Source organism: Panthera leo, chromosome B4 (genome assembly GCF_018350215.1).
Source record: "Panthera leo isolate Ple1 chromosome B4, P.leo_Ple1_pat1.1, whole genome shotgun sequence".
In the NCBI taxonomy this organism is placed as follows: Eukaryota; Metazoa; Chordata; class Mammalia; order Carnivora; family Felidae; genus Panthera; species Panthera leo.
Genome location: NC_056685.1, coordinates 69,284,508 through 69,310,288, shown reverse-complemented (window position 1 = coordinate 69,310,288; position 25,781 = coordinate 69,284,508). Strand labels below are relative to the sequence as shown.

Below are 25,781 nucleotides of genomic sequence, written 5' to 3'. Positions count from 1 at the left end.
CTTCTGGGGCCCAGTCTTACATTTTTTTGTCCCTTGGATACTGGTTACCACTTCCTGTTGCTTTCAACTCTCAGTCTCTGTCAAGACCAGGGTCTCTGCTTCTGGACTCCTCTCCCTGTCCTGACTCCTCCACATTGATGTTCCTTAAGATTCTCTTCTTTTCCTTCCTCACTCCATGGATAGTCACAGGATAATCTTTTCTGAGCACCAGAATTGTTTCCAGCTGCAGTTTGGTCATTTTTGCCTTGCTGATTTGGATGCCTCAGACTCTCTTGTTCAAACCTGAGTTCATGATCTGGCTTCTCACACCTTCCCTCATCTGTGTCTTGTATCCTGGTTTATGCCTGACTTTCTTCATGTCAGTCCACACAGTCCACAGACTCTTCTACAGGTCTCCTTTCACCCTGTTGCTCCTGACAGCCTCTTGCTTCCTATTCCCTTAATTATCGTGCTCATCACTTCTTATACGACAGTTTCCCTTCCCACCTACTGCTTCTCCCTTCTCGGTATCCTCTTTGTTACTGTACTTGTGCATCTGTTGTGGTTGTGAATCTTCACTTCCAGACTGTTGACTCTGCAGATAGATACCACGTGGTGTTGTTCATCATTTAAGCCCCAACTGAGCAAGGTGCTTGGCAACCAGTAAATAACTGGTGATTTTCCCTAGCACTTCCACACTAACTTTGATGTTGGTATAGTGAGCTTCCTTAGCAATCTCGATTTTTTTTTTCTATTTAAACAGTTACCATGCTTTCTGATTAACTCTTTTAAAGTTCTCATTTTGCAATAGGCTATAAATTGTGTGAGGGCAGGACTGTGGCTTTCTTGCTTATCCCCAGTATCTAGCACATGAAAGAAGTTCAAATATTCATTAAAGAGAATGAATTATATTCATTGTGTTCTAGAAATTATGTTCTGAATTGTGTTCTAGAAATTATGGATTTAAGCCTGCACCAGCATTTTGTGAATATACTGGTGTCACCATGACACTATTGGGAGTTATAAGTTTACTATTTTTTAAAAATGTTTATTTATTTTTGAGGGAGAGAGAGTGCATGCACAGGAGGGGCAGAAGGAGAGGGGAGAACAGAGGATCCAAAGCGGGTTCTGTGCTGACAGCAGAGATCCTGATGCGGGGCTCGAACTCCCAAACCATGAGATCATGACCTGAGCTCAAGATGGAAGCTTAACCAACTGAGCCACCCAGGCGCCCCATAATTTTACCATTTATTAGCGTAAAATGATAGATTGTTACTGATGTATGTTTTGTTATTTGTTGAACATATTTCCTTATTTGTTTAGCTTTCTAATCTTTTGTTGTATATACTTCCTGTATTGATATTTACCTCTTACATTTTTAACGCTTATTTTATGATCTCTTAGGCTGATTTTGCCACTGATTACAAATATCTTCCTAGTTTCATTTTTTATTTTGGTTATTTCCTTAAGTGATCTCCCCCTCCCCCTTTTTTTTAAAATACCTCTAGGCCGAACGTGGGTCTTGAACTCACAACCCCAAGATCAAGAGTTGCATGTTCTACCTACTGAGCCAGCCAGACATCCCTAAGCAATCTCTTAATTTTAGTATTATTAAAGAATCTGTTTTATTGTACTAATTTTTTTGTGTCTTGAGCTTTTAAAATACTTAATTTTTATGGTGGAAATTGATTTTCAACTTATGGAATCCATGGTTACAAATGAATTTTGTTATGTGTATTACTTTGAGTGGGCCATGCTAGTTTTAGGAGCCATATTTGTACAGATTATTTAAAATTATATTTTAGCAATTAATACTTAAATTTCATGTTAAATTTTTAGATTTTCTTTTTTATGCTATATGTAAAACCCTGAAGATTTTTTTGAAGTATTATATTTTGTTTCAAAAGTGATTGTATATAATTCTTTAAAGTAGTTATTTATTGGGGCACCTGGGTGGCTCAGTTGGTTAAGCATCGGACTTCAGCCTAGGTCATGATCTCATGGTTCATGAGCCATGGTTCATGATCTCATGGTTCAGGCCTGCATCGGGCTCTGTGCTGACAGCTCAGAGCCTGGAGCCTGCTTCAGATTGTGTCTCCCTCTCTCTGCCCCTCCCCTGCTCATACTCTGTCTCTCTCTCTCTGTCTCTCAAAATTAAACATTAAAAAAAAAAGTTACTTACTACTAGTATGATAATTCAACACGTTTTTTTAATAGAAGAGAAACTTTTAAGCTATACATTAAGGAAATTGACATTAGTGTTTCTAAACAGTTTTCCATTTTGTTCAACTGCAAGTTTTTGTTTTTGTTTTTAATATTATTTTGAGAGAGAGAGAGAGAGAGAGCAGAGGAGGGGGAGAGAGAGAATCCCATGCAGGCTCCATGCTGTCAGTGTGGAGCCTGATGCGGGGCTTGATCTCAACGAACCGGGAGATCATGTCCTGAACTGAAATCAAGAGTTGGACGCTTAACTGACTGAGCCACCCAGGCACCCCTCAAGAGCAAGTTTTTAAAGATGCTTCATAGCAGTTACTTTTTACTTTGAGGAAATAGTTATCAGAAACTTAATTTATTTGACTTTACATACTTCATTGTAATGTTAATTCTTGGTATAAATATTATTATACATTGTTCCCTTTATAGGTTGGAAGAATAACCTTGAAAGCTTTTTGTGCTGTCCAAATTTAAAAAAAGAAAAAAAATTATTGTTCTTTTCATAGCAGAAATGTTACTTAAAATAAGTCTACTCCCACGGTTTAGAAATCTGTTAACAATGTTTGTATTAGAATTTATCATCTAAGATAGTGGTTTTTTTAAAATGTTTATTTATTTTTGAGAGAACGAGTTGGGGAGGGGCAGAGAGAGAGAAGGGGATGGAGGATTCTAAGTGGGCTCTATGCTGACAGCCTAATGCAGAATTCGAACTCACAAACCATGAGATCATGACCTCTGCTGAGGTCTGATGCTCAACCTACTGAGCCACCCAGATGCTCCACATGTTCTTTAAGTATTAACTTTTTTTTTCTGATTTCCCCTCTGAACTTTTTACTTCGATTAGTTTCAGTTTTTTTTAATGTTTATTCATTTTTTGATAGAGACAGAGTGAGATCATGAGTGAGATAGAGACAGAGTGATGGGACCCTGAGATCATGACCTGAGCTGAAGTCAGATGCCCAACCCACTGAGCCACTGAGCCACCCAGGTGCCCCGTACTTTGATTAGTTTCAAATCTACAGAGGTTACAAGAATAGTATAGTGAGCACACATATACTACTCACTAGGTATTTATCTATTAGTGACATTTTGCCACTTTCTTTTTTTGGCTGAATCATCTGAAAGATAGGTATAGTCATTAGGGTATACACCTAAATATTCAGCATGTATCACCTCATGATAGAGACATTCTCCAATATAACCATAATAAAACTATCACTACCAGTTATTTAACTCTGGCAGAATATATATTCATTCATATTCATATTGCCTTATTTTTCTATCAGTGAACTTTATATCTCCCCCACTCCTAATTCAGGACCTAGTCAAGGATCATACACTACATTCAGCTGTGAGATCTGTTTAGTCTCCTTCCCTGTAGAAAAGTTCCCCAAGCTTTTTTTAGGGACCAGTAGGGGGGATGGTCGTGGTATCTTTGATGACATAATATTCTTTGGTTTTGCAAAATGTTCCTTTATTTGGATTTGCCTCTCTTCCCATTATTAGATTCAGGATTTGGGTCAGGAATGCTGCATAGGAGATACTGTGTTTTTCTTTGGGCATGCTCTCAGAAAGCATCTGTAGTAAGTTTAATATTGGTTCAGTTTGATTAATTGGTTAAGGTTGTGGTGTCAGACTTCTACATGTATCTTTATCCCCTTTATAATGTTTGGGGATAATACCTTGATACTTTGTGGTTGTAGCATTCATTAATTCTTGTTCAAATCATCTCTTACAGTGGTGATTGTAAAATAGTGATTTATGTAATTCTGTTTTTCCTTCTACATTTATTGGCTAGTATTTTTTAATAATTTTTTAAATGTTTATTTTGGGGGGGGGGGGATTGGAAGGGGCAGAGAGAGAGGTAAACACAGAATCCAAAGCAGGCTCCAGGGTCTGAGCTGTCAGCACAGAGTCTGACATGGGGCTCGAACTCACCTACTACAAGATCATGACCTGAGCCAAAGTTGGACCCTTAACTGACTGAGCCACCCACGCGCCCCTTAAAAATAATTTTTTTATGTTTATTTTGGCTAGTATTTGTTTTTAAAGAAAGGTTTCCCCCTCCCCCCTGACCCTTTTATTTAGTAACTTTTAAGACTCAGATTTATTTTTTAATGTGTTATTATTCGCTATTATAATTCCTCTTGATGCTCAGGTTATGCCAGAGTTGGCCTTGAGAGCACTCAGATACTATCTTTGAATTATCTGTAGAATTTCTTCTAATTATATATCTGTAGAAAAATAGGTTTGACTTAAAAATGACCTTTTGGATAATACTTCTTTAAATCCACAGGGACTTTTCTCTTATTCACGGTGTGATTAAAATGTAGCATATTTTTACAGACAGGATTATATCAATTCAAGAAACAAGTCATTTTGGGACTCAGATTATTTGAATGGCAGTTTCCCTATAACCTATTAGAAGGTTTTAGTTTTAGTTATCCCTTCCTCTAGTGTGGAAGCTTACTTTAGATTTTTTTGAGTTGCAATTATTTCCTGTTCTTAGGGTCTAGGGACAGGGCGGTAGACAATGACATCTTTAAAGTATGCTCTGTTTTGTTATTTTAGGTGTTAGAGTCTGTACTATATATAATGCTTTTGCTAAAAAGGGACACGTAAGAAAAAGTAAATGCAATGTAATGGACAATACTTCTTCCATAGAAATTGATGGAAGAAGTGCTGGCAGTATGTCTGAAATAAGCTTTGCTAAAATGCCTGGGAGGAGTCATCCCTGGTACTGATTTTAGAGATTTTTTTTTTTTATCTTGAAGAACATTTGACTTATTTTTCTTAAGAAGGTTTTATTATAGGGGCGCCTGGGTGGCTCAGTCGGTTGAGTGTCTGACTTGATTTCAGCTCAGGTCATGATCTCACAGTTCAGGAGTTCGAGCCCTGCATCGGGCTCTGTGCTGACAGTGGGAAGCCTGCTTAGGATTCTCTGTCTCCCCTCTCTATCTGCCCCCACTCTGCTCACTGTCTCTCTCCCTCTCAAAATAAATAAATAAAGTTAAAAAAAATTTAAAAAAAAAGGTTTTATTATACTTGTCTTTGTGTGTAGAGAATTCTCTACAAAGCAACACGTGAATATTATGGCTTACTTTTAAAAATCTCTTGCCTTTTAGCTTTGAGGCAGGATCTGGTTATGACCAGTTAAGCAATCCAAGCCTGTTGGCAATTCTAAAATCTTGGTGTGGAGGCATTTATCTGGAAGATGAGATAATTTAGAGCTCTGTGAAATTGTTTTGTGTCTGTCTTGATTGCCTTGTCATTTACTTTTGTCCTTGTGGCTTCGACTGCTTTGAGATGAATGGGGTGCACATCACCTTTGCTATAGATAGACAAGGCATAGGGTTTCAGGGTTAATAAACTGAGGGGCTCAACAGAGAAGAGGGAAACAGACACAGGCTGCTGCCAAGGGAGGAGGTACTACTTCTTTCCAATTGCTGTCAACGGAAAAGAACAGAGCTTTAAAAAGACTCAAGCTATTGCTAACACCATATATGTGAAGGAAGTGGCATAGCACGTGGGTGGGGAAAGGATAAATTGTGGAAACTCTGCAACAAATGATGTTTGCACAGTTGGAGAGCCATGTGCAAAATTATGCAATTGTTCCCTACTTTAAACTGTTCATAAAACTTAATTCCTGGTAGGTTAATACAAATTTTAAAGACAAAGTATGTACCTAATATTATATCTTAATTTAATGATAATGTTAACCTTGATGAAGAATGAAATATCACCATTGTTTCTGGTATAGTAAATAATGCTTCTTATGTGACTTCTTCATTTAATACCATTAACAGAGTGGTGTAAAAATATTTAACTTTATGACTTTTCTGGGGGAGGTTTCTTTTTATTAAAAACAGTTTTTTTAGGGGTGCAGGTGGCTCAGTCAGTCGAGTATCCAACTCTTGATTTCGGCTCAGGTGTTCTCGTGGTTTGTGGGTTCAAGCTGTGCACCTCCACACTAACTGCGCAGGGCCTGCTTGGGATTGTCTCTCTCCCTTTCTTTCTGCCCCTTCCCTGCTCACGTGTGCACATACCCACATGCTCTCTCTCTCAAATAAGAAAACCACCAAAACACAGTTATATTTATTTTAATTTATTATTGTCTTTATTAAAGATTTTATTTTTAAATAATCTCTACACCCAATGTGGGGCTTGAACTCACAACCCTTGAGATCAAGAGTTGTATGCTCTACCTACTAAACCAGCCAGGTGGCCCAACAGTTTGTTTTAAAGAATCTCGTTTATGGAATCATTGGCCCATTAGCTTGAACAAAGGGTGAATTACTAAGGTATTGAGGAGTTTATGTTTGAACCTTCCAGTAAAGGGATCAGGGAAGGAAATGATCCCTGTGTTTTCTAGAAGATATTTGGGCTCAAAAGCTTTTCAGCTCCTCTGCTGAAGGCTGCAAGTTGCCAGTTCTGACATATGTGAGAAATGTCCCATACAAGAGAAATGAATCCATTTTCAGGCCTTGGGAATCTGGTCAGTCCAGAAAAACATCATTTTCAACTGCTATCTTAATTATTTCCAGGCTCTTAGCAAACAGCCTTGTTAATAAGAAGGGGTAGATCCACAATAAAAGCAGGAGTACATTATATATATTCAGACTTAATTTTTTATCCTATTAATATAAAATAATTCCAAATGTTTAATGTTAAAACATTAAGATGTATGAATTTGATCTTGCCGTTTGTCATTTCGAGCCCCACATCAGACTCTGTGCTGACAGCTCAGAGCCTGGAGCCTGCTTCGGATTCTGTATCTCCCTCTCTCTCTGCTCATGCTCTGTCTCTCAAAAATAAGTAAATGTTAAAAAAAAAATTAAAAAAAAGATGTATGAATTTGACACTCAGATATGTTTTACATAGTCATTTGTTTGCATTTCATGTTATTCCTTAGTATGATTTTCTGATTTCTGATATCCCGCTCAGTTGAAAGATTACCATGAGCAAGAACAAGATTTTCCTCAGAAAACACTTCTGTTTCACTTTTAGCACATGGACATGTGAACACTCAAGACTCCAAAGTCCTATGTTAAGGAATATCACTACAATTAATTTTGCTTGCAAATTTAAGAAAAATGATTAGTCACTCATTCTTGCTACTGCAGATCTCAGTAATGTATACATACAACTATTAACATTAAACAATATAATTGCTAATCCTTATACCTTTTACAGAAAGGATCTCAGCAAGAACTGAATTAAAGCCAGTTTTATGTTTTTAGTTCTAAATGTTTGCACTTTATGTTCCTTAATGTGTTATTAGTTTTGTTTTATGCTGTCTTTCATTCTTCCTTTAACTATCAGTTCCAAAATTATTATTTCATGCCATTATTACAGATGAGATCTGTATTTAATATTATATAAATAGGTTATTTATTTAATGACAGTGCAGCCACACATAACTAATTCTGTCCGTTATATGCTCGTGGATTAATATCAGTTCATTGTTTAGGTGCAAGAGTTTTGAAAGTTTCCTTAGGCCCAGTGTGGTTCAGTGCTGCTCTGTATTTGAAGTAGGGTCTGACACAGCCTAGGCCAATAACTTAGGTTTAGGGAATCTTTCCTTTCAAAATCACATACTGATGTTTGGCTAGTATGTTTTAGGCCATCTCAGAAATTTTTACCTGGTGCTGAGTATTTGGAGAATGGGACTGAATGCCTATCAGTGAAAAAAGTTATATGAAGGAAATGTAATTAGCATGGTTGAAGATTGAATATAATAGTTAAATATATATGGATGAATTTATGTTTGGGTTTGCTTCAAAATGATCTGTTGGTTAGTGGAAGGGGATGTGGGGGGTATTTTAGATGACATAATAACATTTGAATGGGTAATTGTTGGAGTTAGGAGATGGTTGCATGAGGATTTATTCTCTCTATTGCAGTATGTTTTTGAGATTTTTTTTAAGTTTTTTTTTTTTTTTTTTTTTAATTTTAGAGAGAGAATGCAAGTTGGGGAGAGGGGTAAAGGTGGGGAAGGAGAGAATCCCAAGCAGGCTCCACACTCAGCACGGTGTGGAATGTCGGGCTTGATCCCACGACCCTGAGATCATGACCTGAGCTGAAATTAACAGTCTGATGCTTTAACTGACTGAGCCAGCCAGGTGTCCTGAGATTTTTTTTTAATTAAAAAGCTAAAAAATAATTGAATGGAAGACCTTCAATCAATGGTGCTCCTTTTGTCAATTGGCAGGTTCCTTGAGAGAATTAAGCCCTTAATGCAGCCAGTCTCAGTAATGAATTAACTTCTCTCCTGTGTATTTAGAATGGGGCTAGTTATGTACCAATCTTGGGAGAATTGAAAAGAGTGGTAATTTTTTTGTGTTTTGTGGTTCCTAGTGAGGAATATTTGCTGAGAAAGCCTGGTTGAGGATATAGAAATACATAATTGATTCAACATTGTACTGTTTTGCAATTTGACATTTCTTTGCTATTCAGTTATTTTTGTTTGTATTTGTTTTTAAAGATTTTATTTTTAAGTAATATCTACACCCAACGTGGGGCCTGAACTCACAACCTTGAGATCAAGAGTCGCATGCTCTTCCGACTGAGCCAGCCAAGCACCCCATTTCTTTGCTTTTTAAATAGAAATTTTAAACTTCAGTTTTTGAACATGGTCAGAATACCATGTTGTTACCATGTTACCCAGTACTAAAACAGTTGGAAAATGTGGTTTTCTTTTCTATTAGGTATAGTCTAAAAGTGCAGCCTGCTCAAAGAATGCACCTCGCTGTGGTTGCCTGTGGTGAAAGACTGGAAGAAACTATAACCATGTTGAAGTCAGCTATCATTTTCAGCATCAGACCGCTGCAGTTCCATATTTTTGCTGAAGATCAACTACATGATAGTTTTAAAGGCATAGTAAGTATTTGAGACTTTGTCAAGACTGTAGAGGTGAATATTCAATGTCACATTATAATAGAATGTTGTTGCATTCCTTCATTGAACAAAAATATTTATTCAGTAACTAACTGCCCTCCTAGAGTGGGGCGGCCACTCCATCTAAGAATCCAGATGTAGGTGTAAGAGGAAGGTTTGTTTTTGAAAAGGAGGTTACTTCAAGTCCTTTGCAAAGCATGGAGGTTTTATTTCACCGGCTTTAGCTCCAAGATGATTTGACTGAAAAGTTCTGTGATTTAATTGTATTCCCATGTTTGGCTTGGGAGTATCTCAAACAGTGTGCACAGGATTTTATTTCTGTTTTGAAGGGAGGGAGCTCTTGATTGACAATATAGAGGGAAGCGGCTTTTTGTTCTGATAAGAAAGTTCTTTATTTTGGTTTTATATTAGTTACAACCAGTGGCTATATTGGCAGAAAACTTTAACAGTGGCTTAAACAAGACAGAAGTTTTTTTTCTTTCTCACATATAAGTCGACAGTCTGTGGTATATGGTAACTCCATGTCTTCCAGGACTCGCTTCTGTCTTGTGGCTGAGCCATTTTGACATAAGGCTTCTACCTTATGGTCCCAGATGGCTACTCCAGCTTTGGCCCTCACACTCATATTTTAACCAACACAAGGGAGAAAGGAGTGAAGAAGGCCAATCCCTTCGTACCCTCTTAGAATACTTTTCAGAAGTTGCATATGACATTCTTGCCAGTGTCTCATTGGTCTGAACTTAGTCATGTAACTATATTGTTAAAGTTGTTTGTGAGGGTTAAAAGTATACTCTTTAGTCAGGGCAACCATATAACCTTAACAACAAAAAAATTATAACTGTACAAGAAAAGTAGAACAGATAGATATGGGTAAAGAACGTATAAGAGAAAGAAAAGTCACCTGAAATGTCACCACCTTGTGTTCTGAGACAGTGGTAAAGATGATGATAATCATCTGAACCACCGAGGCACCTCGGACAGATATTTTCTAACCAGTTCATATTGGTCTGACTTTGAGTGTAAATATTTCCTATTATACATACTTGGGTGTAAAATTAGTGCTTAATTTTTTTGAGTTTAATTTGTTTCGTGATTGATGGGATTTATATGTCAGATGAGGTAGATGAACAACTTGCAAGGCTTTCAGCTTTCTGATTTTGTGGTTGTTATAACTTTCATTGTGCCTCTGATCTAGAATGTTACTAGGATTTTAATACTGTGAATAAAACAAATGGTGGAAAAGAAGAATCTGATTTTCTCTGAACTGTGTACAGGATTAACATATAATACCTTAATTTTTAGCTTTTCAAAATAATCTGTTGGTTTATGATTTTGCAGAGAAAATTGAAAGTGAAACAATCTAACCTGAGTTCTTATTTTTTTATATATTTCTTAGCTTGAGAGCTGGTCATTTCTGCAGACATTTAATTATTCATTATACCCAATAACTTTTCCAAGTGAGAATGCAGCGGAATGGAAAAAGCTGTTTAAACCGTGTGCTTCCCAGAGATTGTTCTTGCCAGTAAGTTTTTTCTCCGGTGTTTTGTTTTTCCTTCTAATTTTGCCTTTACAAACGTGAGTTAATGAAGAGTTACATAGAAGTCAGTTAAAAAAACACAAACACATGTAGATTTTCCCTTTTTACATTAGGAAAAAAACTTCCTGTAGAACAAATAAAAGCTACAAAGAAAACATCTGTTAAAAATGAAAAATGTAAGTAATTTCTGTTGAAATACTGTTTCTTACATTTTAATTTATTCAGGGGCTGTAGACTGTTTTTTTTTAAGAAGGAAGGGAGGTCATCAGATCTTAATGGAGCCAGGCCTGTTGCAGACATGCACGGACAGTCTCCCCTTCTAGTTGCCCACTGCATTTATAATTTGGGAAGTGAAGTAGATTGCATCATTAAATAGCCATTTCTTTCTTATACCAAGCCACATTACTCTTTCCTGATTATATTTTAATGCAGTTGGCAAGGTGTGTGTGTTTTTTTTTAATTATTTACAGTTTCTTTATTTTGAGAGAGAGCAAGTGTGCACGAGGGAGAGTGGGGAAGGGGCAGAGAGAGGATCCCAAGCAGGCTGCATTGACAGTGTGGGTGGAACCCATCAACCATGAGATCATGACCTGAGCCAATACCAAGAGTCAGACGCTTAACCAGCTGAGCTACCCAGGCACCCCGACACAGACACAAATTTAAGGCATGTAAACTCAAGGGAAATGGGAACCATTTATTCAGTGGAGCAATTCTTTGGTGTTATTCTCTGGTGATAAACCCTGATCATTTTTTTAAATGTAAAAATATTCAGAAGCAAGATTACCTCTTTCTTTTGAGTTGATTTCATCCACAGTTTTAAAATTCACAGTAGTTGTTAGGACCATTATAATGTTTAAAATACTTATGGTAGTAGAATATTGAACTTAAGAAGCTGACAAGATCCTGGAAAGTGATTGAATTATGGGGGAGGAAACTTTAGTTATTTGTTATTCTTAAGTGGAGTAAGGCAATTCTTAGTATACTAGGAATATAATTTAACAAATCCAAGTCATCAGTAAGATTTAAAGTTATAATTTTGAGCAGAGTCTGCCTAACCAGTAACTTTGTTGCTGTGCATAAAAAATTCAGATCCTAGGATCTTCCTCAGTCTCTGCTTCCATTATAAGAAGCACACAAATAAGGGATTAGATAGGGAAAAAGCCAGAGAAGTTTTAGATATTTCTTGTAGATTTTAGAAGTTTATGGGGTACCTGGGTGATATAGTCAATTAAATGTCTGACTCTTTGCTTTGGTTCAGGTTGTGATCTCATAGTTAGTGAGTTTGAGCCCCACATCCGGCTCTGTGCTGACAGTGTGGAGCCTGCCTAGGATTCTCTCTCTGTTCTCTCTCTGTCCTCCCCCTCCCCCCGCAAATAAGTAAAGTATAAAAATAAAAAAGTTTAAGACAGCATTTTAATGTGGAATCATTTTAGTATCACATTCATTTAGTTAATAAATTGAGTGCTTGTTTTCTGCCAAGAGTCTGTACAGAAGTGTTGGGTATATAGGAATGAATGGAACAGACTTGTTTTCCTAGAGCTTATTGTCCAATGTGGGAGGCAGGGGCTAAACAAATACAATATGGCATTAAATAAATATGTTACTGAAAAAATAGTATGTGATGATAGAAGCCTAATATTATAACCATTTCTCTTCAATTTTGTTCTGCATTATTAACAAGTTAAATTGTTAATGTTGTGATATGAAATTTGCCAGATCATTTAGTGTTGTAATCTGGTTAAATTCCTAAATGGAATTTGAAACAGTAAATATATTTGAAACCTGTCAAATTGTCCTCATATTTCACTGTTACTTCTGCATCTTTTTAACTAGATTTAAGTAAATTGATGCTTTATTTTTCTAAGTTATAATTTTTTTCATGGAGTTTCTCTTCGTTTGATATAGATTGATGAAAACAACTAATGTAAGCTCTTCCAACTCCTGCCTCCTCCAAAAGGAACTATAGAAAAAATGCTGACATGGTTATTATTTAACCTTACATCTGATCTCCAGTTAACAGTGGCTCTCAACAGTGATCAGTGTCTTCCAAGTCTGCTAACAATATAATAATTTGTAAACACACTTTGTTTCATGGTACAGAAGCAACATGTTGATATAAAAACAATTTCCTTCACTTTTCTGCATCCCAAAGAGAGACAGACATACAGACATATACATACATACCCTGTAATTGGGATCTGTGAACAAGTGAATCTTCCCTACTCAGGATCTGTAGTCAAACCATCTGATTTTTTACCACCTTGATATTAAATCAAGGAGAGAATGGGCTGATTGCAGCCTGGTAAGCTGCTCATTAAGGTGATGACTCAACCTTAGCAGCAGGAGGAGATAACAACTTTGAAAAGGAGCAGAACGAGGATCAAACTCTTACTCTCTTTATATTCTTTTCTTTTTTTTTAATTTTTAAAGTTTATTTATTTTGAGAGAGAAGAGAGAGTGCAAGTGGGGGAGGGGCAGAGAGAGAGAGAGAGAGAGAAAATACCAAGCAGGCTCCATGGTGTCAGCATACAGCCTGATAAGAGACTCAAACCCACAAACTGCAAAATCCTGACCTGAGCTGAAATCCAGAATCAGATAATGGCTTAACCAACTGAGCCACCAAAAGATTTGAGTTAATGTAATAATTGAGTTGTACTAATATGCTGATGTATGCAATAAATTTAAATTTGTGAGAGTTGGATTCTAAACTTCTTGGGTAAGGCAGAAATAAAGTATTTTCCTTGAAAAATCCCTGTAGAAAACATATTTAACATCTCTCAGAAAATAACAACGTAGCTAGTCTTTCTTTCAGGACAAGTTTTGTCTTCACCCTTGCTAAGTACATGCACATTTACTTTGATTTGTTGGAGATAGTTTGTAGCAGGATTTTCGCACAGAGAGTCGTGCACAGAGGCTTTTCTTTCCAGGAAGCAACTTTATTCATGCCGGCACTGCTCAGTTGGGTTCGTGCCCAAAGAACTGAGCCCAAATGCCACGTGGGGTAGTTTTTAAATGTATTTTCTACTTCTTTGTCTCCCATATATGGTAACACACACAACCATGCAGTCCAATTAAGTGATCTCATGTTACAAGGTCATGAAGGATGTTGTCATGTACACGTATAGTCAGGTTACCTTCAGTTTTTTTTTTTTTTTCTTTCTTTCCTTAGGTAGGTAGGGGACCCTACCACAAGTTAAGCACAAAAACAAAACAGTGTGGACTCCAGAACTAGGTAGTTTGGGTTCATCATTTTCTAGTTGAGACCAAAATGATATATACATACCAGCCATTAGTGTTATAGACCGAGAGAACATGTTGAGAAGATCTTTGTTTGTATTGATTTATTTCTGTATTTATTTCAGGAAATTAAGATTCAAGATGTAAGTCAGCCAAGTTAATGTTATTTTCCATCATGAAAAGAATTTCCTCCCAAATCTTTACTTTTCCAATTGTTAGTACAGTATTTATTTTTTGTTCTGAATTGTTTTTGTAGCTTTTTTCTCTAAAAGTTAATATAAAGATTAGCACAGTGCATATATATATATATATATGCTATCGTAAAAATGACACAGGAAAAATGTCTTAAAAATTAATGTAAATTAGTTTATCTCATAGGTATTTTTTTACAGTTAAAGCTTCTCTTATTTTATGTTAAATAAATAAAAATATAATTATTGTTTCATATTCTCTTCTTATAGTTAATCCTGAAAGAAGTTGATTCACTCTTGTACGTGGACACGGATATCCTTTTTTTACGGCCAGTTGATGATATTTGGTCTTTACTAAAGAAATTTAATTCCACACAAATTGCTGCAATGGCACCAGAACATGAAGAGCCTCGAATAGGATGGTATAATCGCTTTGCCAGACACCCATACTATGGAAAAACTGGAGTAAACTCTGGAGTTATGTTGATGAATATGACTAGAATGAGAAGGAAGTATTTCAAGGTAAGTCACTGATACAGGTGCTTGGTTGAAATTTCTTTGTTTCCCCCCACACAGTTTTTGGTTTCCAATTTAATTTTGTTTTATTAAAAAGTAGATTAAACTATTCAGAAATTTTCCATTTATTTAGAATAATCGAAGAAGAGAGTTCATACTATTCTGTCCGTTGGAGGATTGTGGTAGATCAAGCCAGATGTCATTACAATGAAGTAAAATAACATTACACTAAGTAGTGAATTTCATCTTCCTAGATTGTTATTCCAGGTAGTAGTTGTCATTTCATAGTTGTGCAGCTGTAGAACATCTTGGGGGAACACAGAGATGTGGTTAAGAGCTTAAGACTCTGTAGCTTGTTTGCTTGGTTCAAACCTCTGGGACCTTGAGTAAATTTTTAATGTCTCTGAGCTTTAGTTTTCTCGTCTGTGAAATAAAGATGGCAGATAACATTACCTATATCATAGGCTTTTGTGAGGATTGAGTTAGAATGGTGGCTAACACATAGTAAATGTGAGCTGTTTGGGAGCTATTGGAAGTTAACTTTAAAAAAAATTCTTGCATGTTTCTTACCTCTCAGATTGTGGGTCAGTGGAAGAATCAGGCTATTTAGTTTCTCTGTGCATTGTAAATACATATGTTGTATTTACCAATTTTATGTTGATGAGTTTTATGTCATTGTAGTTTGTGGGCTCTGGAGTCAAACTCTGTATATTTAACTTTGCCACCTGTGCACTTGTTTAACCATTAGCCGGTTAATTTTCAAATGTTAATTCTCTCAACTGAAAAGTAGATAATAATTGGACTTGTGTAGGTTGTCAGTTTAAAGGAGATCCATTTAAAATGCTTAGTGCATCTTTTCAACAAATGGTGTTGGGAAGACTGGACAACTACATGCAAAAGAATGAAACTGGACTACTTTCTCACACCATACACAAAATAAACTAAAAAAGGATTAATGACCTAAATGTGAGACCTGAAGTCATAAAAATCCTAGAAGAGAGCATAGGCAGTGATTTCTCTAACATCAGCTGTAGCAACATTTTTCTAGATATGTCTCCTGGGGCAAGGGAGACAAAAGCAAAAGTAAATTATTGGTACTACATCAAAATAAAAACCTGCATAGCAAAGGAAACCATCAACAAAACAAAAGACAACCTACTGAATGGGAGAACATGTTTGCAAGTGACCAATCTGATAAAGGGTTAGTATGTAAAATATATAAAGAACTTCTATAATTCAACACCCAAAAAATAAATAATCCAGTTAAAAAATGGGCAGAAGAGAACAGACATTTCTCCAAAGAAGACATCCAGATGGCCAACAGACATGAATGGATACTCAACATCCTTCATTAATAGGGAAATACATATCAAAACTACAATGAAATACCACCTCAAACCTGTCAGAATGGCTACAGTAAAAAAACACAAGAAACAACGGATGTTGGCAAGGATCTGGAGAAAAGGAACCCTTGGCCACTGTTGGTAGGAATGCAAACTGGTACAGCCACTACAGAAATCAGTATGGAGGTTCCTCAAAAAATTTAAAATAAAAATGCCATATGATCCAGTAATTCCACTACTGGGTATTTTCCCAAAGAATAAAAAAACACTAATTCAAAAAGATATACACATCCCTACGTTTATACAGCATTATTTAGAATAGCCATAAAATTATGGAAGCAAGCAACCCAAGTGTCCCATCGATCAATAAATGGATAAAGAAGAGGTGGTATATACATACAATGGAATATTAGTCACAAAAAGGAATGGAAGCTTGCCATTTGCAGCAACGTGGGTGGATCTAGAGAGTTTAGTGCTGAATGAAATCAGTCAGAGAAAGACAAACACCGTATGATCTCTCATGGAATTTAAGAAACAAAACAAATGAACAAAAAGAGAGAGAGAAAAACCAAGAAATAGACTCTTGACTATAGAGAACAAACTGATGGTTACCAAAGGGGAGGAAGGTGAACGGATGGATGAAATAGGTGATGGTGATTAAAAGAGTACACGTATTATGATGAGCTCTGAGTAATGTATAGAATTGTTGAGTCACTATGTTGTATATACCTGAAACGAACCTAACATTGTATGTTAATTATACTGGAATTAAAATAAAAAATAAAAAGAAAATGCTTAGTGCAGAGCATGGCACATAGTAAGCACCTAAATGTTAGCTACAAGCAGTGACTTCTGAAACACCCATATAGACTTACTGTTTATCCCTTTATATCTAGTTAGGGCTGTGTTAAACATTAAAATCTATTATGTCTTTTATGATATGAGGATATATGTGTGTATATTTGTCAGATATTTTTCTTATGCCTCCTGGTGAACTGGAATTAATACCATTATTTATTACTGCATTTGTGTGTCTCATTTAAATCTTGGCCCCACTTAGAGTTGTTTCCTCGATTTATATCTGATACAGGCAACATTGCTGCTTGCAGCATCGCCCATGCCTTGACATTTGAGTCTTAGGACCATTTGTACCCATCATCCTTATTTTCTGTAGATGTAGTAAACCTGGTTTTGTTTGTTTGTTTTGTTTTGTTTTGTTTTGTTTTTTAGCTTCCCTGTTTTCTGAACCTTTCTGAAATCTTGATTCTTTTCAGTTTTGTCTCCTACAATTGAATGCATTAATGAGGCTAGTGTAACCTATGCTCTTAACAGTGAACATTTCTTCAGGTACCCAATTTGTTAATATAGCTTGAGTTTTAAAATCTCATGAACCATAGGTTTTACTAAATAAAACAGGCATAATACCATGAGGTCTTCCTTTTTGGATTGTTAGCCTATGCACAGTAATATTATACCAGAAGATGGTGCTGTAAGATTATCTGCTAAGGAATAATATGACTTCTCAGTAACTCTTCATTCAAAATTCATAGAATTATGAGAAGTTTACTGTTGCAAAGAACCATAGAGATAATTTAGTATAACACCATTATTTATTGTCTCAAACGTTTCAAAGTTACAACTATCTAGTTCAAATCTATGATTATCTTTTACTTACTTAAATGTCACTCTTGAATACTTTAGCAGTTTCTCCCCTTCTTTTTGTCGTGGCATGTTCTAAAACCAACTAGAGATGTAGATATGGGAGTTGAAATCATTTCAAGACTTTTAAACTTGTGTTTTCATCTGTGCATTATAGACTTACTAATGAAGGCTATGAGAGGCATGATTATACATTAATTCAGCAGGTGCAATTTACTTCACATCTACTGTCCTTGTTTTCCAAACCTGTTCTTGCCCTGTGGGAACAATGGAGGTTTGCTTTGTTTTCAGATGTTACTATATTTATGATTGCTGAGAGGTTTCTATAAAATTTATTAATTTTTGATTCCTTTTTTCATATGTCTGTCTTTGTTTTTCCTGATTGTTCTCCAGACTATATCTGTAGCAAACATTGCCTTGTTTTTTCCTACTGATTCTACAGTTTCTGGCTCTAGTGATATAACTGATTACTTGTAGTAACTTTCTAAACTGTTTTGTACACATCTGTGAATGTTGCCCTATGGTTCTTATTGGATGAAAAGCTGTAAGACTACGAATTTAAGATAATGACCATACTTTAAATTCTTAATTTGCTTTGCTGTCACACAGTTCCTACAATTCATGACTGTTCATTTCCAACCTGATGCATTATAGTTATATATTAAAAATTCAAATAAAACTGCTACTTTTTTGTTGTTTCTCATTATGCATGGTACACAATGATACAGTCGTGGTTAAGCTGTTGCTTTGTATTTTGTTATGATTATATTTGCAGTCTTGAATCCCTGTTAGGATACTTCTTAACCTTTTTCTATTGGGAAAAAACAAAGAATATAAATAAGGCCTCTTGAAAAAAAATTTTTTTTAATGTTTATTTTTAGAGAGAGAGAGAAAGCACAAGTAGGGGAGGGACAGAGAGAAGGGGAGACACAGAATCTGAAATAGGCTCCAGGCTCTGAGCTGTCAGCACAGAGCCTGACACGAGGCTTGAACTCACGAACTGAGAGATCATGACCTGAGCCAAAGTTGGACACAACGGACTGAGCCACCCAGGTGCCCCTAAAAAATTTATGTTTTTAATTTTATTTAGTTGTATGTAGAATAAAAAGAAAAGTCCCACCCTTTACATACCTCTATTCCTAGTTTCATTTCTTTGCCCAAATGACGTCATAAACTTTGTTTTGTATTTTTCAGACCCATTAAAAATGTGTTTTAAAACAGATAAACATGTACATGAGCACTTACCTATAAAATCCTCTTACAGGGGCAGCTAGGTGGCTCAAGTCTGTTAAGCATCCAACTCTTGATTTTGGTTCAGGTCATGATCTCATGGTTCGTGGGATAGAGCCCCACATCAAGCTGTGCGCTGACAACTTGCAGCTTGCTTGGAATTCTGTCTCCTTCTCTCTCTCTCTCTGCCCCTGCCCTGCTCTCTCATATTCTCTCTCTCAAAATAAATAAATAAGCTAAATAAAATAAATTCCTCTTATATATCTTCAGTTTGCCTTTTTCACTCAATAAATATATAATTGATTTTTATATCAGTACATATGTTTGAGATTGCAGAGAATGGATGATTTGGTTTTATTTTTTTGTGTACTAGTATGAGCATGTAGTTATATGACTGAAAAGTACTTCCTATTTTAACTTACACTTTCCTAGTCAACTATACTACCAGTGTGGAAAATTATGTGTTCATTTAATTTTTGGCCATTTCTGTTTCCTCCTTTGGGAATGGCTCTTTGTCCATACCCCTTGACCATTTCTCTATTTTTAAAACAGTTTCTATTAACTTGAACTTCTTTTATATGTAATTCCTCTTTTCTAAACTAATTTTGTATAGTTTTTCATTAGTTGTTTTGGATATTCTAGGTTATATAATTAGCATATAATAGTGTTATTTTTAACATGGTTTTTATATATTTTTATCAAATATTTTTATAGAACTTTTCCTTAAAGTTATTTTCCTTTTTTTTTCTGAAGACTTCACTAGACCTTGTAATTTTATCTTTCATTGATTTTTTTTTTTTTGAATAGGCATATTTCTTTTTTAAAAAATATTTTTAAAATTTATTTTTGAGAGAGAGAGGCAGAGAGAGACATTGCGAGTGGGGGAGGGGCAGAGAGAGAGAGACAGAATCCAAAGCAGGCTCCAGACTCTGAGCTGTCAGCACAGAGCCCAATGCGGGGCTCAAACTCAGGAACCGTGAGATCATGACCTGAGCCGAAGTCAGATTCTCAACTGACTGAGCCACCCAGGTGCCCCTGAATAGGTGTATTTCTTTATATATTTATATGTATGTATTTGAATGCACAGAATCCAATGAAGATTTGAAAATGGCATGGTACAAGGGGTTCACCAGCCCTGTGTGTTGAATGTGTTGCTGGTCATTGTCCTTTTATAATTCAGATTTCCCTTTTCTTACCCTAAGAACATTTAGTTAACATGCTAAATGACTTACTTCAGAGTCGTCCTTTCAACAAAGTATTTTCTTATTATTTCCTTAAATAAAACTTCTTTCAGTCATTGTTTTGGGGAATTCCTGATTATTTTATAATTACTGTGTTTACTGTGTTGAGAGACTTGGCACGAGGGTAATATGACTATAGCAGATAATATTTAGTTTAAATATGTAGCTTTTCCCCAGAAACTCTGGCTTTTCTTTCTCTTTCTTAAGGAATAGATTGTTACACCCCCATTGTGTTTATTATATATCCTAGAATAGCTTAGAACAATGCCATTCAAACTGTGTATGGAGGATCAATTTTGTATTTTAAATTTAGTTTTTCATGAGCCAATATGTTTGTAAAAATGATGTATATAAGTTACTAGAAAAATGTTTTTTACATTTTTGTGTGTGTGACTAGAAACATGTTAGATTAAATATAAAATTATTCTCTTGAATTGCCATAAATGTTTCTAAATGTTACTCTTAATTTCTGTACTTAATATTGTGAAGGACATAAAAAATTCGCTGTTCTGCACACTGTAAATTTCACTTTGAGGAATACTGGTTTAAGTCTGGAGAGTTTAAAAGAAGGAAATGAGTTGAAAAGGCTTAGTATTCAGCTCCACCGCTTGTCACCCACATTCACAAGATCCAGAGCCCTCTTTGAACTCTTTTGTTTCCTTGGGTATTTGACTTTCTGCTTTAAAATAATGAGCTTATGAGCAACTTTATAGAGACTGAAAAGGCAAATGATAAAATTCACTACCTGTTTTTGATTTATCAGTTTCAAGTGGATTTCTTTGAAATGTCAATTATAAAAAATTAGCAAATCAGTCTAAGAATGATAGTGATCACGGTAACAGTAATAGCTAACATTAAGTATGTACTATGTGCCAGGTACTTTTTATTTACACATTAGATAAAAAGTTCCAAGTACCTTATACATTAACAGGTTGAACCCCAAAAAACTCTGTGACATAGACATAGGTGATATCTAGACATATGATACAAGTACTAAAACTATCTGCATTTTAAGGTAAGGTCATAGTCATAGTACTTTACACTGTCACCTACTTTCTCTTTCCTATTCTTTCCTGACTTTTATTAGTTTTGTGACTTCTACATGCAGCTTCAGATGTCTTCTTTTGTTATCTTCCCTGCTCCCTACTCACATTTAGGTTTACATTGGAGTCACTTGGTTTTATAAGAGAAGAAGTTTGCATTTTTCCGTGCTACTCTGTAATGCTAAGGGAAGAATGGGGAACTGTCCTTGTGCTGCCATTTGAAACATGGAAGCCTGAGCATTTCTTGATGTATTTCCCCACAGAATGACATGACAGCTGTACGGCTGCGATGGGGAGATATACTTATGCCACTGCTTAAAAAATACAAACTGAATATCACATGGGGGGATCAAGATCTGTTGAATATCATCTTTTTTCATAATCCAGGTAATCATTTAAATTTCTTTTATTCTTTGCATTTGTAAAAAATCAGGTAATATGTAGTCAAAAATGAAGAAATGCATTTATTTGACTTTGATTAATGGATATCACTAATTATGTTTAAGACAGAGTAAAACGTTTATTTTTAAACTTTTCTTCATGTTGCTTTCGTAGGAAGGGATCTAAATGCCAAACGTATTTTGCACTATTTTAAATTTCCTGTAAGAGCAGTATTTTTAAATTAAAATTTTTGCAGAATGTTCATTCGTGGAATTAGAGTTATTTGCTTTATTGTTTTATTTTTCTTCACATAGAAAGCCTTTTTGTTTTTCCATGTCAATGGAATTATCGACCAGATCATTGTATATATGGAAGCAATTGCCAGGGAGCAGAAGAAGAAGGAATCTTTATTCTTCATGGGAACAGAGGTGTTTACCATGATGATAAACAACCAGCATTTAGAGCTATTTATGAAGCATTGAGAAATGTAAGAATGTGTTCTTTTATTTTTTGAACTTTCTATGTTGAAATTCTTACAAACTTAGAGAATATGCAAGAATATACAAAAAATGTCCATATCCTTTACTAATGTTCATTAATTACTGACATTTTACATCATTTGCTTTATCATTGGTTCTCTTTCTTATATAGACATGTTTTTTTCTGAACCATTTGAATATAAGTTGCACACATAATGCTCTTCTATTCCTTAAAGACTTGAGTGTGTTTTCACTAAGAACAGGGACATTCTCTTATTAACCACAGTGTAGGTACCAAACTCAGGAAATTTAATATTGATATATTATTTTCATGTGTCTTTACTTTCTTGATGTAGAACAGTTTCTCAGTTTTTCTTTGTCTTTTATGACATTGACATTTTTGGAGAGTAGAGCCTCTTTACCTCCTTCTGTATTAGACTGTTCTTTATATTGGCTTGTCTGATGTTTCCTTATGATGAGGTTTAGGGTATGTCCTCCAGGGCAAAACACTATGTAAATGATGTGTCCTTCTCAGGGTATCACGTTCACAGTCACCTTTGTGTGCCTGCCCTTCATTGGTGATGCTGGTTTTAATCACTCACTCAAAATGTCGTTCAGTTTCTCCATTGTGTAGGTTTTTTTCCCTCTTATGGAAATACCCTGCTTCTCATCAAAATTTCTAAACTGTATATAGCATCCATTGTTGGTTCTTGTTCAAACCAGTCTTTACTGTGGTAGTCACAAATTGATGATTATCCAGCCCTAGCTTTCCTTCTGCATACAACTTTGGCACTCTAGCATTCTCCTGTAAAGTAGAGCCATCCCCTTTTATCAATTTATTGATCTGTACATTAACAGTAAGAAGTCATTGATAGGTTTTTTTTTTTTTTTAATGATTTATAATGCAGTATTTGCTTTTATTATGTTGATGCCTAAGTTGTTTCCAGTTTGGTCATTGGGAGTCCCTTTTGGTAAACTCGTGTGCTCATCTGACATATTCCCATCATTGTTTTGAGTACCACTTCATTATTATTTTTTTTAATGCTTATTTTTGATAGAGAGAGAGAGAGCGAGCATGAATGGGGGATGGAAAGAGAGAGAGGGAGACACAGAATCTGAAGCAGGCTCCAGGTTCTGAGCTGTCAGCACAGAGCCCGACGGAGGACTGAAACCCACGAATCATGAGATCATGACCTGAGCCAAAGTCAGATGTTTAACCGACTGGGCATCCAGGCACCCCTCTTTATTATTTTTTCAACAAAATATGCTAGGCTCAACTTGTTTTACCTTCCCTGTCTTAACCCTGAAAATAGCTATCTGTCAAAGGAGCTCTGGTTTCTTTCAGAGGGCTCTGGGTGCTAGGCATGCTTATTGCCACAAGGGTGTCTTTGCTTCTGAGCCACTGTCTTTGCCACTGAGCTCTTTCAGTGACAGAGAGAGGAAAATTAAATACACACATATATGCATTCAGTGTATATGATATACAATCATGTACCCACACTGATGCCTCCACTGTTGCCCCAAGACTCTTCCTGCTTTCTACTCTGTTTTCATGTTTTAGCTCCTTCCACAGTTAGAATCCTGCCTTTTGACATAAAACACTTCCTATCTGCTTAATCTTACAATACATTTAAAATAATTTTAGAAATGCTGTATTCTTTGGTAAAAACCAACCTACTAAGAATAGTTAAGGATTTGTTCCCATTATCTACCACTTTCCCCCCATACCCCCATGAGGGCATGTACTCAATACTGTGTTCAGCAGCTACTTGGATTAGTTTTTTTTCCTACCTTTCAGTGTGGTTATTTTATTCATTTGAAATACAGTTGGGTTTATTTGCTTCGATATGCTTTCAGTTTTAAGTTTTTTTCCTCCTTTATTGATTCGACTTTATTTTTTTATTTTTATTTTTTTTAAGATTTTATTTTTAAGTAATCTCCACACCCAGTGTGGGGAGTTAATCACAACCCCAAGATCAAGAGTTGCATGTCTACTGACTGACACAGCCAGATGCTCCTACTGATTCAACTTTAATTTGATATGCTAAATGTTAATAAAAGTCAAAACTATATAAAGGTTTACTCAGAAGTATCACTTTTCCCCCTCCCCTTCCACCCCAAGCCCCCAAACCCATAAATTACCCGTTTCATTGTTTTCTGATTTGTCCTTCCTGTATATATGAGCAGATACATGTATATTTTGTAATACCCCTTTTCTTTTTTTTTTTGTAATCCCCCTTCTCTTACACAAAATATAAGCATACTGTTTATATTATTTGCTCTTTGTTTTTTTCACTTAAAAGTCTAAAAATTCATGTATTAATAAATCTCTTCCTCTTTTTAAAAAATTTTATCTTAATTCCAGTATAGTTAACATGCAGTGTTATGTTAGTTTCAGGTGTACAGTATAGTGACTAGACAATTCTATATATCCACCACTCAGTGATCATCACAAGTGCACTCCTTAATGCCCATCACCTGTTTCACCCATCCCCCCCACCCATTTATCTTTTTTTTTTTAAAGACTGTATCCTATTTCAGAGTTTTGTGTATATACCAGCGTTTATTCAAGCAATCTCTTACATTTGAACATTTTCGTAGTTTCCAACATATTGAATTCTGAATAATGCAGCAGTGCATAACCTTGCCGTATATATGTTTGTATTGATGGGAGATGTATCTTCAGGGTAAGTTCCTGCAAGTGGCATTAAGGATTGAAGATACTGCCTATTTCCCCTACAGAAGGATTATTTGAATTCCTGCCCACATTTTATGAGGAGGCCTATTTCCCAACAGCCTCATCAGTAGAGTGTGTTTTCAAGCCTTCAAAATTTTGCCATTTTGATGAGTGAGAAATGGAATCTTAGTTTAGTTTTAATTTCTTTTATGAGTGAGGTCAGCATCGTTTTATATACGTAAGGGCCATTTTCATATCTTTTCTTTGGTGAATTTTCTTTCAGGTCTCTTTTACCTATTCTATAGGTTTTTAAAAATAATTTTATTGAGGGACACCTGGGTGCTCTGTTGGTTAAGTGTCCGACTCTCAGGTCATGATCTCATGGTTCGTGGGTTTCAGCCCTGTGTTGGGCTCTGTGCTGACAGCTCAGAGTCTAGAGCTGCTTTGGATTCTGTGTCTCCCTCTCTCTGCTCCTCCCCAACTTGTGCTCTCTTTCTCTCTCAAAAATAAATAAACATTAAAAAAATAAATACTTTTCTAGACACATAGTTTATATATACAAAGTTCACTCATTTAAAGTGCATAATTCACGGCTCCTGGGTGGCTCAGTCCCTTAAGCTTACGACTTTGACTCAGGTCATGATCTTGCAGTTCATGAGTTCAAGACACACCTTGGACTCTGGGCTGACAGCTCAGAGCCTGGAGCCTGCTTCGGATTCTGTGTCTTCCTCTCCCTCTGCCCTGCCACCCCCCGCCTCCCTGCTTGCACTCTTTCTCTCTCTCCCTCAAAATTAAATAAACATTAAAAATTAAAAAATAAAGTGCATAATTCAGTAATTTTTAGCATATTTACAGAGTTGTGCAACCATCACCATGAGGGAATTTTGGTGTTTGCTTCCCCCCTCCTTTCCTGCCAATTGTTGCAAGTTCTTTGTATTTGAGGGACATTAGTCCTTTATCTGTGATATCTGCTGGAAATATTTTCTGCCAGTTCTACTTTGTTTATAGCATTTTTTGCCATTAAAATTTTTTTTTAATTTTATGTAATCAAGTTTTTAAAAGCTTTAAGAAAAATTCGTAATTAGAAACCTTTTAATTCTTACACTCAGGTTGTAGAAAAATTCACCTGCATACTGTATCATTTATTACATTTAGTC

At 35.7% G+C, this 25,781-nt stretch overlaps 1 protein-coding gene across 7 annotated transcripts in view; it reads left to right on the top strand.

Annotated features, from left to right (window-relative positions):
* The window catches only part of GXYLT1 (glucoside xylosyltransferase 1), a 56,997-nt gene that overhangs the window by 17,454 nt on the left and 13,762 nt on the right, over positions 1–25,781 (top strand). For all 7 annotated transcript variants that reach the window (XR_006204788.1, XM_042946270.1, XM_042946267.1 and 4 more), the window contains 5 exons: positions 8,901–9,072; positions 10,487–10,612; positions 14,326–14,577; positions 21,351–21,474; positions 21,783–21,955. Coding sequence is in view for 6 of the 7 variants with exons in the window: in XM_042946270.1 (XP_042802204.1) it covers positions 8,901–9,072; positions 10,487–10,612; positions 14,326–14,577; positions 21,351–21,474; positions 21,783–21,955 (847 nt within the window). In the remaining variant the exon portion in view is untranslated. The remainder of the gene's footprint in view (positions 1–8,900; positions 9,073–10,486; positions 10,613–14,325; positions 14,578–21,350; positions 21,475–21,782; positions 21,956–25,781) is intronic.